This window comes from Enhydra lutris, unplaced genomic scaffold (genome assembly GCF_002288905.1).
Source record: "Enhydra lutris kenyoni isolate GAN:26980312 unplaced genomic scaffold, ASM228890v2 scaffoldscaffold3, whole genome shotgun sequence".
Classification (NCBI taxonomy): domain Eukaryota; kingdom Metazoa; phylum Chordata; class Mammalia; order Carnivora; family Mustelidae; genus Enhydra; species Enhydra lutris.
Genome location: NW_019154087.1, coordinates 20,460,199 through 20,473,939, shown reverse-complemented (window position 1 = coordinate 20,473,939; position 13,741 = coordinate 20,460,199). Strand labels below are relative to the sequence as shown.

The 13,741-nt window shown below is 35.6% G+C and overlaps 1 protein-coding gene across 1 annotated transcript in view; it reads left to right on the top strand.

The window, feature by feature from the left end:
• Positions 1-13,741, top strand: part of LOC111155319 (glutamyl aminopeptidase) — an 81,965-nt gene that overhangs the window by 67,584 nt on the left and 640 nt on the right. Inside the window, exons 14-19 of the mRNA XM_022515463.1 lie at positions 536-686; positions 1,558-1,631; positions 1,741-1,845; positions 1,931-2,101; positions 3,722-3,862; positions 12,720-12,798. Of these exons, the coding sequence (XP_022371171.1) occupies positions 536-686; positions 1,558-1,631; positions 1,741-1,845; positions 1,931-2,101; positions 3,722-3,862; positions 12,720-12,798 (721 nt within the window). The remainder of the gene's footprint in view (positions 1-535; positions 687-1,557; positions 1,632-1,740; positions 1,846-1,930; positions 2,102-3,721; positions 3,863-12,719; positions 12,799-13,741) is intronic.

The following is a 13,741-nucleotide window of genomic DNA, read 5'->3' as shown; positions in this document are numbered from 1 at the left end:
AAAGTATTTTTTAAAGATTTATTTATTTATATATTTAGATAGAACCTCAAGTAGACTCCTTGCTCAGCCTGGATCCCAATGTGGGGCTTGATCCTACAACACTGAGATCATGACCTGAGCCAAAATCAAGAGTCAGACACCTAACCCACTGAGCCATCAAGGTGCCCCACATTTGTACATTATAATCAGCTTGTGTCTATCCATCAATATTAACTATAGCTAAATGGCTTTAGTTTTATCCAGAATTTCTCCTCAGCGATTTTTCAAATATACTTTTTAATGTTCTGTCTTCCTCTTTACTACTGAATATATGAAAGAACTAAGACATCATTGTGAACAAACTTCTTTGATTGTGTCCCCCCAAATAAATCATTTTCTTAACTGCTTAATAGAAGGATTCTCATTAACATTGAATTCTATGATTTCCATATTAGTACTTTTAGTCAAATGAGTACTAGTCTATGGTTGGATTGTTTTGTTTTGTTTTGTTTTTAGTCTATAGTTTTTAATTAATGTTTTTTTTTCTCTTCCTTAGAGCTCAACTTCTAGATTATAAGATGGCTCTAAACCTGACCAAGTATCTCAGAATGGAAGAAGACTTTTTACCATGGCAGAGAGCAATTTCAGCTGTAACCTATATTATTAGCATGTTTGAAGATGATAAAGAGCTATACCCTGTGATTGAGGTGATGTTAATGTTATATCTTATGACAGTAAATGTGCAGCGGTGAGCAGAATAAGGAGATTTCTGAGACAAGGAGCTTCTGAGAGATACAAGAGCATATCCATGTGCCAAGTGAAATTAAAGGAAAGTACAATGACACAACTAGTCCAACCAAAAAGATACTATCTTTATTTTTTTCAACTTGAAATGTGCCAGTATTTCTGGTTCAGTATACCACTTTACGATATATTTTAGTGTTAGAAAGAATATAGTACAATATATTGTCTTGTTACAATAGATAAAATACTAACTAGATCCTATTTTCAATGGATTTATCTATGTTAAAATGAATTTATTCTTACTAATATATAACATTTTGTTTCCTTATTCCTGGACAATAACTGGACAAACAATTTAATATTTGTGGTCTTCATTTCCTTCATACAATAGGAATGTCGGTCCATCCTTGCCTACGGCAATAGGATAGTATAGGTCATATAAAATAAACATCCTTTGTAAACCCAAAGGCGGCATATATATATTAGTTACCAGTACTTTTATTTCATCAATACTTGATTAATCTTCTTAGTGCAATAAGTATGTCAGGCGTTACTCCATTTCTTACAAATGTTAACTAAAAAGTAGAGGTTAAAAGGAGCTTACCCAAAATTTTATAAAACATTAGAGAATGATCCAGGATGTTCTTATCTTCAGAACTGAAGCAAATTTGCCATGTGATAAGAACTGAAAACATCTCTTTCCTAAGGAGAGGCCCAAAGTTCTCTGAACTAGTAGGAAAGAAGATTACAACAGGGGGCTATAGATTATAATAAATGAGGAACTGTTGATAAATAGTAAATTATTACTCATTGTACATGGTGCTTTTATTTCAGAAATACTTCCAAAGTCAAGTGAAGCCCATTGCAGATCTTCTGGGATGGAATGATGACGGAGGCCACATTACAAAGTTGTTTCTTACATTTTTAAAACTAATTTTCATTTAATATTTGTTTGTATGTGTTAAAACATGTTAAAAAGTGCTCACAGCCCCCGCTTTGTGTGTGTTTGTTTTTAAGGTTGCTCCGTGCCTCTGTGTTAGGGTTTGCGTGCAAAATGGGAGATCAAGAAGCCCTGGACAATGCTACCCAATTATTTCAGCAGTGGCTAAGTGGGACTGTAAGGTGACTGTTCATGTGCTCATTTCTAGAGGACCTCAAACTTAGAAATGAAGAATAAAAATCTCTGAAACATTGTTTCTTCTTCTAGGCTTCCTGTAAATCTCAGGCTTCTGGTATATCGGTATGGAATGCAGAACTCTGGCAATGAGACTTCATGGAACTACACTCTTGATCAATACCAGAAAACTTCATTAGCTCAGGAAAAAGAAAAACTGTTGTATGGATTAGCATCGGTAAAGAATGTTACTCTTTTGTCAAGGTAAGTTTTTTTTTTTTTTCATTCATATGAGTGGCATTTGATGGTTTATGTGTCATGGTCACTTTAAGATGTGAATTAAAGTAGGATACGTTTCCAAGAACATCTATTAAAACTTATTTTCCCAGCAAGAAACAAAATATCCATGTAAGAGTGGAATAAAGAAATGTAATCTCATACGAAGACACTCTGGGAGTCAGCAGTTTCTAGTTGTGAGCAGTGGTTCAACATTGTGATTCAGGACCTGGGGTGTTTTTCTTTCTGTCATCCTCAACATGTTGGATGTCTCATAACCTCAAGAGCTCCAAATAGTTTGTCTTCACACAAATATGTTTAGTGAAAGAAGAGCAAGGACAAAAGAGTTCCTTCTCACAAGGCTTTGTCTTTTATGCTAGAGGTGAGTTTTTTCCGCTTCCCCTCATAACCAGAACTGGATCACACTTGATCATTCTGGGTTATACTCTAGGTCTACCTCTTGGTCGTTTGCCAGAGAGGATGAACTTGAATTCCTTTGACTGATTTGGGCCATCATCATACTCTACAGCTGGGGTAGGAGCCTACCTACTTCCCTAGGATCAAGGAGACCTTGATCCAAAACCCATAACAAATTGGTTTCTGTCATCAGAGAAGGAGTATGTGCCACAATATGCACACATACACACAAAATATATTTATATTCCACTCAGAAAGACTGCTTGAAGCACATCTATGAATCTTCTGCCACTACACACATGCCCCAAATCAACTAGCATCTGCCCTAATTCATTTGTTGCCGAGTTATGGTTTCTGAGTTATTTACTGCATTTACTTAACCAACATATAGGATGTCCTTTCTATGTGTAGGTATATAAACTGTGGGAATAAAAATGAATAAGGCATGATATCTATCCTTGAGAAACGTATAGGTCATGAACGAGGCAGAATATAAATAGGAAATTATGATGCATTAACCAATTTGTAAGGATTACCAGAAACAAAGCCAGCAATACTTCTTCACCATCTTGCTTTAGGGTAGATGTCCATTCTTCTGCCCTTGGCTCTAAGATAGTCTATCAAGAACTTGATCATTTTGTCATTCCATAAAATATCATATTGATCCATTATTTTGATGCCACTGTGCTGATTATCTGATGAGAAAATTAGCAAGTGCTTACATGTTTTACCAAGACTCTTGTGAATTAGAGGATGAGTGATAAGTTACACAAAAATTCAGGACTATCACTAAAGTGCAGTTTCTAGAAGTTGAATGGTCTAGAGTATGTCAAGATATTCCCTCTAGGTACAGCCATGGCATACAGTTAATAAAAATCTGTCAATTTGGTCACTTAATTTATCTTGGACTTCTTTGCATTAGACTATAATTAGAGCTAATTAATCTAACCATATAAATTGCTTTAGAAGGCTGTTTCTTACAATCTAGGGAAAAACAAATAAGATGTAACTGTTATTCTTTAGAAAATAAAAGTATAAATACTTTCCCTTAATTTACTGGTTTTTAAAAATTCTGTAGTTCAAGGGGATAATAGGTAAGTGGGTGAAGTGCTTGTATACAATAAATTCAGTTAATTTTTAAAAAGTTAATAGTTAACATTTTGAATTGTTTTTCTATTTGTGTTTTCTTAGATATTTAGATTTGCTCAAGGACCCAAACCTTATTAAAACTCAGGATGTGTTTACAGTTATCCGATATATCTCATACAACAGCTATGGGAGGAATATGGCCTGGAATTGGATTCAGCTCAACTGGGAATATCTAGTCAACAGGTGGGATAATCAGATAATGGATTGTTCTCTCTGTTTGATACCATCGACAAGTTCTTTCTTTTTCTCTTTGTTGTACTTTCTATACAATATCTGGAATGGCATATTACTAGAAGTAAAGGATCATTGTATTTTCCTTCTAGGGAAGCAATAAACTAGTTAATTTTAGGCCCAATTCCTTTTCTGGAAATTATTTCTTCTAACTGATCTACAGAGTTCTGAAATCTGGAGAGATGCCTAAATTGCATTATTTTTAGTTTGGTTAAAACAGGTTAGTATAACTTTCTGTTGTGTTAGCACCTAGTATAACGCCAGGCATGTATTTAATTCTCAAGATTTAATGAAAACTAAGCGAGTTTCTGGACTTGGGTTCAAACTGGAGCCTTATATCTTACTGAGCTTATATGGATGAAAATGTTTATCTCCCTTGACCAGATAATTATATTTTAGGTATTAAAGGCACCTACATTCTCTAGGCAATAGCAATTTTAAAATGGGAAACAGAAAGGACAAGAGAGGAACAAATCAAACTAAAGAGATGCTTTCCCAAATTTCTCATTCCTTCAGCCCCATTTAGAAGAAATGTTGCTATTCTTGGTCCTAATCCTCTAAATTTAGTGGTTATTCCCACTAAAAATTTTCTTCACAGAATATAAAATAGAATATAGATTATATATCCCATGTAGACATTGACAAAAAGACCTTTACTGTCTGTAATTCCCACACTGGGAAACAGGCCCTGTTATCCTCTCCTAATCTCTCCTGTTTTCCTATCAGCACTCCCTCATTGATAATGACCGCCTTATCAGAAACACTAACTCTGAAGATAACTTTTATTTCTGTTCTCTTTTCTACCCCACAATTCACCAGGCTGTCATTAGGTTCACACACATTTCTCATCCTTCTGAGATCCAGATTGTATCTGTATCTTTCAACTTTCAAGATACTCTACATTGCTTTTGCCTATTTGTGAGGAAGTTTTGGTTTTTCTGTTTTTGCAGTGATTGCGTGTAACGGCTCATCCATCTCTACAAAAATTGACTGGCGCGTGCGCGTGTGTGTGTGTTGCTTTGTCCAACTGTTTATAACTGTTTCAATGAAATGCATGACTTAGAATTACTGAATCTTTCTATTGAGAACATGTTCTTATCTGAAGATAAAGCTTCATGTCATGCAAGCTAGTACCTTTCATTTGCTTAATATATGCCTAGTGACAAGTACTGAGTATTTTGTTTTAATCAAAAAGACCATAAGTCTTTCATTTTTTGAGCACATGATGCAGGAAGTCTATGCAGATGAAGAAGAATGCTTACTTTTGAATTATTGTAAAAAGATAAGTAAATAATGTTCCATTTTGCATTATAAAATGGCCATTCCCTTACTGCTTATTAAGTATAAAGTACTTTTCAAGGCTTATTTGAATAGTTCTGGTGTGATTTATTTCAAATAAGACATTTTTCTTTTAAAAAATTAGTTCATTGCTGTACTTCTTAATAATTAATAACGAAATAACAGGTGTTATTTTGTTATGGAAGTCATAAACATCTGGCCCTAAAATAAATTTATTAGACCTAATCCTGAATTAAAAAAAATAATAAATTGATATTTATTTCCAATGCTAGTTCCAAAACCCTCACCCAAGGCTTTTAATATTTCTTCATAGTCTAATGATCTAATTCTCATGACGTATTATTTCACATAGCCTCAAACATAAAATTATACTACAACCCCATGTTGGACACAAAAATAAAACCCGATATTAATTATGGTTAGTTTGAATAAATAAAATTTCCCTGCTAAAATTGGATAGGATGAATTAAACAAAAATGAGCAAGCTTTATACAAATATTTCCAAATTCCTGAATATTTTCCAGAATTCAGAATGAGTGATTTTCCTGCCTAGGTTCCTGAATAATTTGTTGTCATCCTAAAATAAATAAGCTGCTTTTTTATAGATGGTTTTGTCATGTGATTGTTTTATGACAACAGATGGCCACACCACTAATGCCCTTTCTAGTTCGAGACTTCATCAAAAAGTTCCAAAGATACTTCTTTTTTAAAAAATTTTTATTTATTTATTTGAGAGAGAGAGAGAGTGAGAGAGCATGAGAGGGGAGAAGGTCAGAGAAAGAAGCAGACTCCCCATGCAGTTGGGAGCCTGATTCGGGACTCCATCCCAGAACTCCAGGATCATGACCTGAGCCGAAGGCAGTCGCCCAACCAACCAAGCCTCCCAGGCGCCCCTCCAAAGATACATCTGCAGTTAGTCTTTGCTTTTGTTTATTCCAGTAAGGTCTTAGATGAAACTGTGAAGGTGAATGAACTCAATAAGTCAGCAGTGTAGTGTGCTAAGGTTTGATTTTAATTTATGACTACGGTTGAAAATTAAGTAAATGGGACATGACTGAAACCACTTAAAGACTGCCTCATAAACAAAAAGTTTAGTAAGAATTTAATTACAAGTTTTATGTGCATTGAAATAATTTCTTTTGGATAATATAATAATACTTATATAAATATTAAGTCCAAGAAGATGATTGTTATATAATTTTTTTAATGTTTAAGATAAATCCTTATTTTAATTCTAAAAGTAATTAATATGATAAATATACAACATACTTTCCTTTAAATGCTACAGTTTATATGATATTGGTTTATTGGGATTAAACTCTTTTGTTCTTACATTTTTAGTATTTACACAGGTAGTTTCAGTCTTTATCCAATCTATTCATTGCTAGTTCCCCCAAATATCCTTTAATTTGTAGTCATGAAGAACAAAACAGAAAAAGAACATTATAGAATTATAGAGGTCACTGAGAAAAAGTGTTTTCTTACCTCTAATTAACAGACTTTCTTTGAATCTACAGAATATCATTATAGCAACTGGGTGTGATTCTTTTTCTAAATCTCCCATTTTCTTATTATAAACTGGGTAGGTATTTTTTTTTTTTTGCACAAAATACAGATAAGCAAAAATAGGAATACAAAAATTACCTGCGATTCCACTACCTAGAAATAACCCTTTTCACACTACTATTTACCTTGAGACATTTTTCTATGGCTCTTTATTTATAGAAATGGAATCATATGATACATGTGGTTTTATAACCTGCTTCTCCCCCTACATCATACTTTATTATGGATGTCTTTTCATGTCTTTAATGTTATTTTTGATGCTTCCTCAATGTTATTTTTGATGCTCAATCATATTTCAATGTGTAGATACATCTTAGTTTATTTAACTAATCTCTGTGTGTTGGATAATAAAACTGTTCCAAACTGTCTGATGAATGTTGCAGAATGGCCACCCAGAAAAAAATTTACTATTAACTTTGACCATTTTTCCAACCCTTGCTCATACTCAGGGCTGTCTTTAGAAATATCCTTGCTAATGAAAGACCCATATGTGAGATAGGAAACCATCAAAACCCTAGAGAAGAATACAAGCAACAAGCTCTTTGGCCTTGGCCACAGCAGTTTCTTACTAGACACATTACCAGGGACAAGGGAAACAAAAGCAAAAATGAACTATTGGGACTTAGCAAGATAAAAATCTTCTGCACAGTGAAGGAAACAATCAACAAAACTAAAAGGCAGTCTACTGAATGGGAGAAGATATTTTTAATAACATCTGATGAAGGGCTAATATCCAAAATCTATAAAGAACTTATCAAACTCAACACTCAAGAAACAGATAATCCAGTTAAGAAATGGGCAGAAGACATGAATAGACATTTTTTCCAAGAAGACATATAGATGGCCAACAGACACACATGAAAAGGTGTTCAACATCACTCATCATCAAGGAAATACAAATCAAAACCATGATGAGATAACACCTTACACCTGTCAGAATGGCTGAAATCTAACAACACAGGAAAAAACAGGTGTTGGCAAGATGCAGAGAAAGGGGAACCCTCTTGAGCTATTGGTGAGAATGCAAGCTGGCACAACCACTCTGGAGAACAGTGTGACAGTTCCTCAGAAAGCTAAAAATAGAACTACCCTATGATCCAGCAATTGCATTACTAGGTATTTACTCAAAGGATACAAAATTTGGATACAAATACAAAAAAGGATACAAATACACATTTGAAGGAATACATGCACCCCGATGTCTATAACAGCATTATCAATAATAACAGACTACAGAGAGAGCCCAAATGCCAATCAGCTGATGAATGGATAAAGAAGAGGTGGTGTATATATACAATGGAATACTATTTAGCTGTCAAAAAGAATGAAATTTTGCTATTTGCAATGACCTGGGTGGAGCTAGAGTATATTATGCTAAGCAAAATAAATCAGAGGAAGACAAATACCATATGATTTCACTCATATGTGGAATTTAAGTAACAAAACCAATGAATATTCAGGAAGGAAAAAGAGAGAGGGGGAAACAAATCATGAGAGATTCTTAACTATGGAGAACAAACCAAGGGCTGATGGAGGGAGCTAGGAGGTGGATAGGATAGATGAGTGATGGTTATTAAGGAGGGCACTTCTTATGATGAGCACTGGGTGTTATGTATAAATGATGAATCACTGAAATTCTACACCTGAACCAATATTGAACTGTTAACTAACCATAATTTAAATGAAAGAAAAAAAGAAATACCCTTGCTAATTGAGTATATAAAAACTGATATCTCATTTTAAATTATAATCCTTTTAGCCAGTAAATATTATATAACATCTATTATGAACCAGGCATTACGCTTGGGATTGGAGATACAATAGTAGAAACAGACCTGGATCTCTGTCCTCATGGAGCTTAAGATCTGGTAATGGAGACCAATACTAATTAAGGAATCACACAAATGCATGTACACTTAAAACTGTAATAACTGCAGACAGAAGAGGTTCTAGTCACACTGGAAGAGTGTAAAAGGGAAACTGGCCAAGTCAAGAGCATTTGGACATTAAGGGCTTCCCTAAGGAAGTGATGGTTGAGCTGAATTCTAAAGGAAAAGCAGGAGTTATTTAGGTGAACAGGAGATGAAACATTCCTGGCTGAATACCTTCTATCAGAAAAGAGAAAAGACAAGGGCCAACCTTTGCAGGGTCAGGTTAAGATTTGGGCTGTTGCTATAAGAACAGTGCAAAGTCACTAAAAGATTTTAAGAAAGTGCAATGACTGATTTTATTTTGAAAAGAAAGCCCTGGTGGTAAAGCACAGACCTAGATGGGGGCCAGAGTGAATTTGAGAAAAGCTGTTAGAGAGCTATTGGGGTGCAGTCCCAGAAAAAGATAGTGGTAGATTGGACTCTGGATATAACAATTAAGATGAAGAAGTAAGAACATTTAGAGCTTGGTGAATTAGAAATAGAAGTGAGGGGACAAGGATAATGCCTAGATTTGTAGAAATGATAAGGAGAAGGAGAACAATGAATTCAGTTTCCTATTTATGATGCCATTGAGTCTCTTTTGAAATGCTGAATTGGAGACTGTTTCAAGGAAGTTATAGTCTCTTGTCAAATGCTACTTAAGGTTTAAGTAAATCCAAGACTGAAAAATGTCCATTAGATTTACTGGCATAGTAACTCTAGAAAGAGTTTTTCAGTGGAACGATGGTGACAGAACCTAAAATGAAGCAATTTAATTAATCAATCAGTGGAGAGGAAATGAAGATATGAAATGTAGATAACTATCTTGTAAATTTTGACCATGAATGAAGAGGTGAGATAAAGGATATTAAGAGATGCCAGATCAAGGAAGAGAATACTTTTCTTTTTCTTTGTGGAAGATAGTTTTTTGTTTTTTGTTTTTTAAGATTTTTATTTATTTATTTATTTGACAGAAATCACAAGTAGGCAAAGAGGCAGGCAGAGAAAGAGAGGAGGAATGAAGCAGAGAGCTCAATGTGAGGCTCAATCCCAGAACCCTGGGATCATGACCTGAGCTGAAGGCAAAGGCTGAGGCCTTTGAGCCACCCAGGCGCCCCCATGGAAGATAGTTTTAATATGTTTACTTTATTTTAAAGCTGATGAGAAAGAGCCAGTGACGAATGAGAGATTTAATATGTAAGACAGAAAAGATTCTTTTCTAAAATAAAATTTTTAAGAAAGTGGGGAGAAGTTGAAGTCAATGCACAGACGACAGAAGAAAAACAGGTATCTTTGTATGTCTGTAAACTAAAAGATGTGGGAGTTACTTGTATTTTCTCTGTGAATTAGAAGACAAGGTCATCTTTTTTGAAGAAGGAGGGAAGCAGGAGAATGTCTGGAGGTTGGAAGAGAGTGAAAACACTTGAAAAAAGTAATTCAAGGATTAAGAGAATGAACTCTCCAGGGTAATGTAGGAGGACTGTCAACATGGAGGGTCCATCTAAGATTGATATTCATGAATTTATACTGAAACATTTTGGAAAAAGTTGGGTGACCTCCCTTGACTGATAAGCCACTTGACGCAAACACTGAGGAAATGGGCAGTTGATTTCATCCAAAGCTAGAGTGTTTCCTGCTAGAAACAAGTTATTAAACTATAAGGGAGTTTAGGCCTTAGGAAAAAATGTTATTGGAAGTGGTAGACCCTGGAATCTAAACTATATAAGGAAACAAGTGCAAGAAAAGGGAGAGCTGGTGGTCCAGGAGAGTAGGGCTAGGGATGGTTGATGGGCAGGAAATCCGTATGAAGTCAGAGAATGGTCACAGTGGAAACTGAAAGGTAAATTTTATCATGAAGGGTGCATGAATGAACAATTTTAGAGACAGTGTACTTATTGATGATCACAAGGCATGATCATGGGAACTGACAGTCAAAGCAAAGAAAATATCATTGGGAATGAGAATGTCAAGAAACTAAGGAGCTGAGATACTATAGTTATCATCGATATGGGCCTTGAAATCACAGCTTGGAGTAGAGAGGAAAACTAGGAGTCAGGTGCTAAAGTGTATCATAAGTTAGGTGAGGGGGAATAACTAGAAGGAACAGAGGTTTTTAAAAAGAGTGGAGAAATACTGGTCTGGAATCCACAGTGGGGAGCATGAGCACATCAACTCCATTTCTGACCTGTTTCTATGAAGGATGTGGGAAAATAAATGTTCTCCAAACGAGAAGAAATACTCCCTGGAAAGAGTTCATTCCAGAAGGCTAGTTGGAAGAGATCTCAGAGTCTGTGAAGGGTGAGGACAAGCAGCATATAGATTATATTTGGGATAATGACTGATGACATTAAGTAAAGGGAAATTGTTTACATTAGATTGTTAAGACATGAGAGATTAAAGAAATGGTGGATTTCAGTTCATTGGTGTCTGTGATAAGAGTGAGCACTGGACCTAGTTCATTAAAATCATGGTTACTTATTAGAACATTTCCTGTTTTGGGGGCGCCTGGGTGGCTCAGTGGGTTAAGCCTCTGCCTTCAGCTCAGGTCATGATCTCAGGGTCCTGGGATCGAGCCCCACATCGGGCTTTCTGCACAGCAGGGAGCCTGCTTCCCCCTCTCTCTCTGCCTGCTTCTCTGCCTACTTGTGATCTCTCTCTCTCTCTCTCTCTGTTGAATAAATCAATAAAATCTTAAAAAAAAAAAAAAAAAAGAACATTTCCTGTTTTTTCCTCCACTGGTTCATTTTCTCTTTATGTTTCTTTTGCAAACTGCTGATTCATTTCTTTGATAATTTCACATTGGCATATTTCTCCTTTTTACCAGTTTGTAAGTGTTCTTTGTATAGTGAAAATATTTGCTCTTTTCACAACAAAAGAATGAATTTTTACTTAATTTTATAAGCTTTTTAGTATAAACATTTAAAAATACATAAAACAAACTTTATTAGTTTTTATCTCCATGGCTTCTGCTTTTGTTATGTGATAATTTTTAAATGTAAAATTTCTTCTAATGTTTGTTTACCTCTCCATGTAGTGATATGTTTTCTTTTATCCTTCCCTGGCATTCCAGTGGTTCAAAGCTAATACATAATTCTTGTGGTTGTTTTTTTCACACCATGATTGGTTGCAATGAGATTTTCAATAATCGCAATTATTTGTATTATGGTCTGCAAGGAAATTTCTGATTCTTGTTCTATAAGAGAGAAAGTATGAGAGGGACAGGAATAGAGTATCATCTCTAAAATCCTATCCTTGCACTTAGCTTCAAGTGTCTTTGCGTAGCCTGACTAATATAGATCATATTGGGTGATACAGACTAATACAGTATGCAAGTAGCTCATAAAGCTTTTTGAAAGAAGAATAATTAGCTTATGTTCAAATTTCTGTGCCTGAGGGAAGATGCATGGAGGATTTATCAGGGTAAAGTTGACTAGAGTTGCTTTGCTGTGTGGGAAGCACAGAAATGCAGCAGCTTAAAGGACATACATAATTATTTCTCACTCATGCTAGTCTCCCGAAGCAAGAACTCCCAAGTTGTTAAAGGGTTCTGCCCCACGAGGCCTAGGACCTTATCCTGTCGGTGTGGCTAGAGCTTGGAGGAAGGGAATAAAAGGCAAGCAATTTTCCTTCACTCAAGCAAGGAAGCAGAGGTTGAATGTGGCGTTTCTGCTCCTGTTCTTCTGATAAGAACTGAGCTGCCCATCTGCACCTTGCCCTAAGGGAGGTGGAGGAATGTGATCTCTGTCTGGGTTCTCATGTGTGCACGATAAAAGAACAGATTGGGAGAATCCAACCAGCAGTCTACCGCATCTGGGATGGTGGTGTGGCTCTGTCTACAAAAAAGTTGAAAGATGTATTAAGAATTTTTCCTGAATAGAAATTTTAAATCAAATGTGTTTACTTACTGTTTTGCTTACTTTGAAAATTACTATTTTTAAAACCCCACAAATCAAAAGGAAATTTCTACATCTAGAGAAAGGATTTAAAGTTCTGGGCACTTATATTCCCTCTTCCTTCCTTAAATTTCTCTTCAGATATACACTCAATGACAGAAACCTTGGCAGGATTGTCACGATAGCAGAACCTTTCAACACTGAACTTCAGCTCTGGCAGGTATGAAGTGAAATCCCTCTAAACTTGTCTAGGAAGAACAGAATTAAACTTTTCTTTTCCTTTTTTTTTTTTTTTTCCAAATGGAAATGGCATTTTCTCTATTCAGATCTCAGAAGACAAGGAGAAAGAAGTAAGTTTTATATCTAATTAAATGTAGACCTACTTTTTCTAAACTGAAAACAATTCAAGTAACAAAGTGTAAAAGTTGAGAAAACTGAGGCCGTGAGGGGCTTAGAAGGCTGCATGAGACCTTCTGGCTTACCAAAGTGTGGACAGTATGTCTCCCCTTTCCTTGTATGTAACCTGGAATAAGATAGTCAAGATCTGATTCCTTTCAAAATTCATAGTTTTGGAATTTAAAGATGTTTAAGTTTCAAATATCTCAGTACCCAGAGGGAAAAATGTTTATTAATGTTGGAAAGTTGAGGTTGTATGAATTTTCATTATCTGTATATTATGTATTGGAACGTTAACATTCTTCTGAACAAAATTATTCTTATTTTTGGAAGTGACAGAAATTACTATGATTGAGTTTGGGGGAGGATTTTGGAAGGAAGAAGAAAGAGAGAACCAAGGTTAACAGAGGTGGTATTATGAGGCCTTAATAAGGGAGCTGAAAGTATATTAAAATAGTCCCAGCTCCTGAAGCGAAAGGCTAAGCAAAGCCCTCATTCTACACATTGGGTTTTCCAGGAACCATGTACAGAAAATAGAGAAGCAGCGGAAGCACAGAGGGGCATGCAGCCGTTAGTGTGCTGCTCTCCTTCCCCAAGATGGCAGAGCCTCTCTGGACGTGACATGCTGCCAAAAGTCCAAAAGTCATGGGTAATGATTGCCAATCTGAGAGAAGGGCTCAGTCTAATTGAGGCACCAAGACATGTAACTCAGTGTTGTGCAATGATAATGAATTTCCAGGGAAGAAGAAGACAAATCCAGCTTGTAA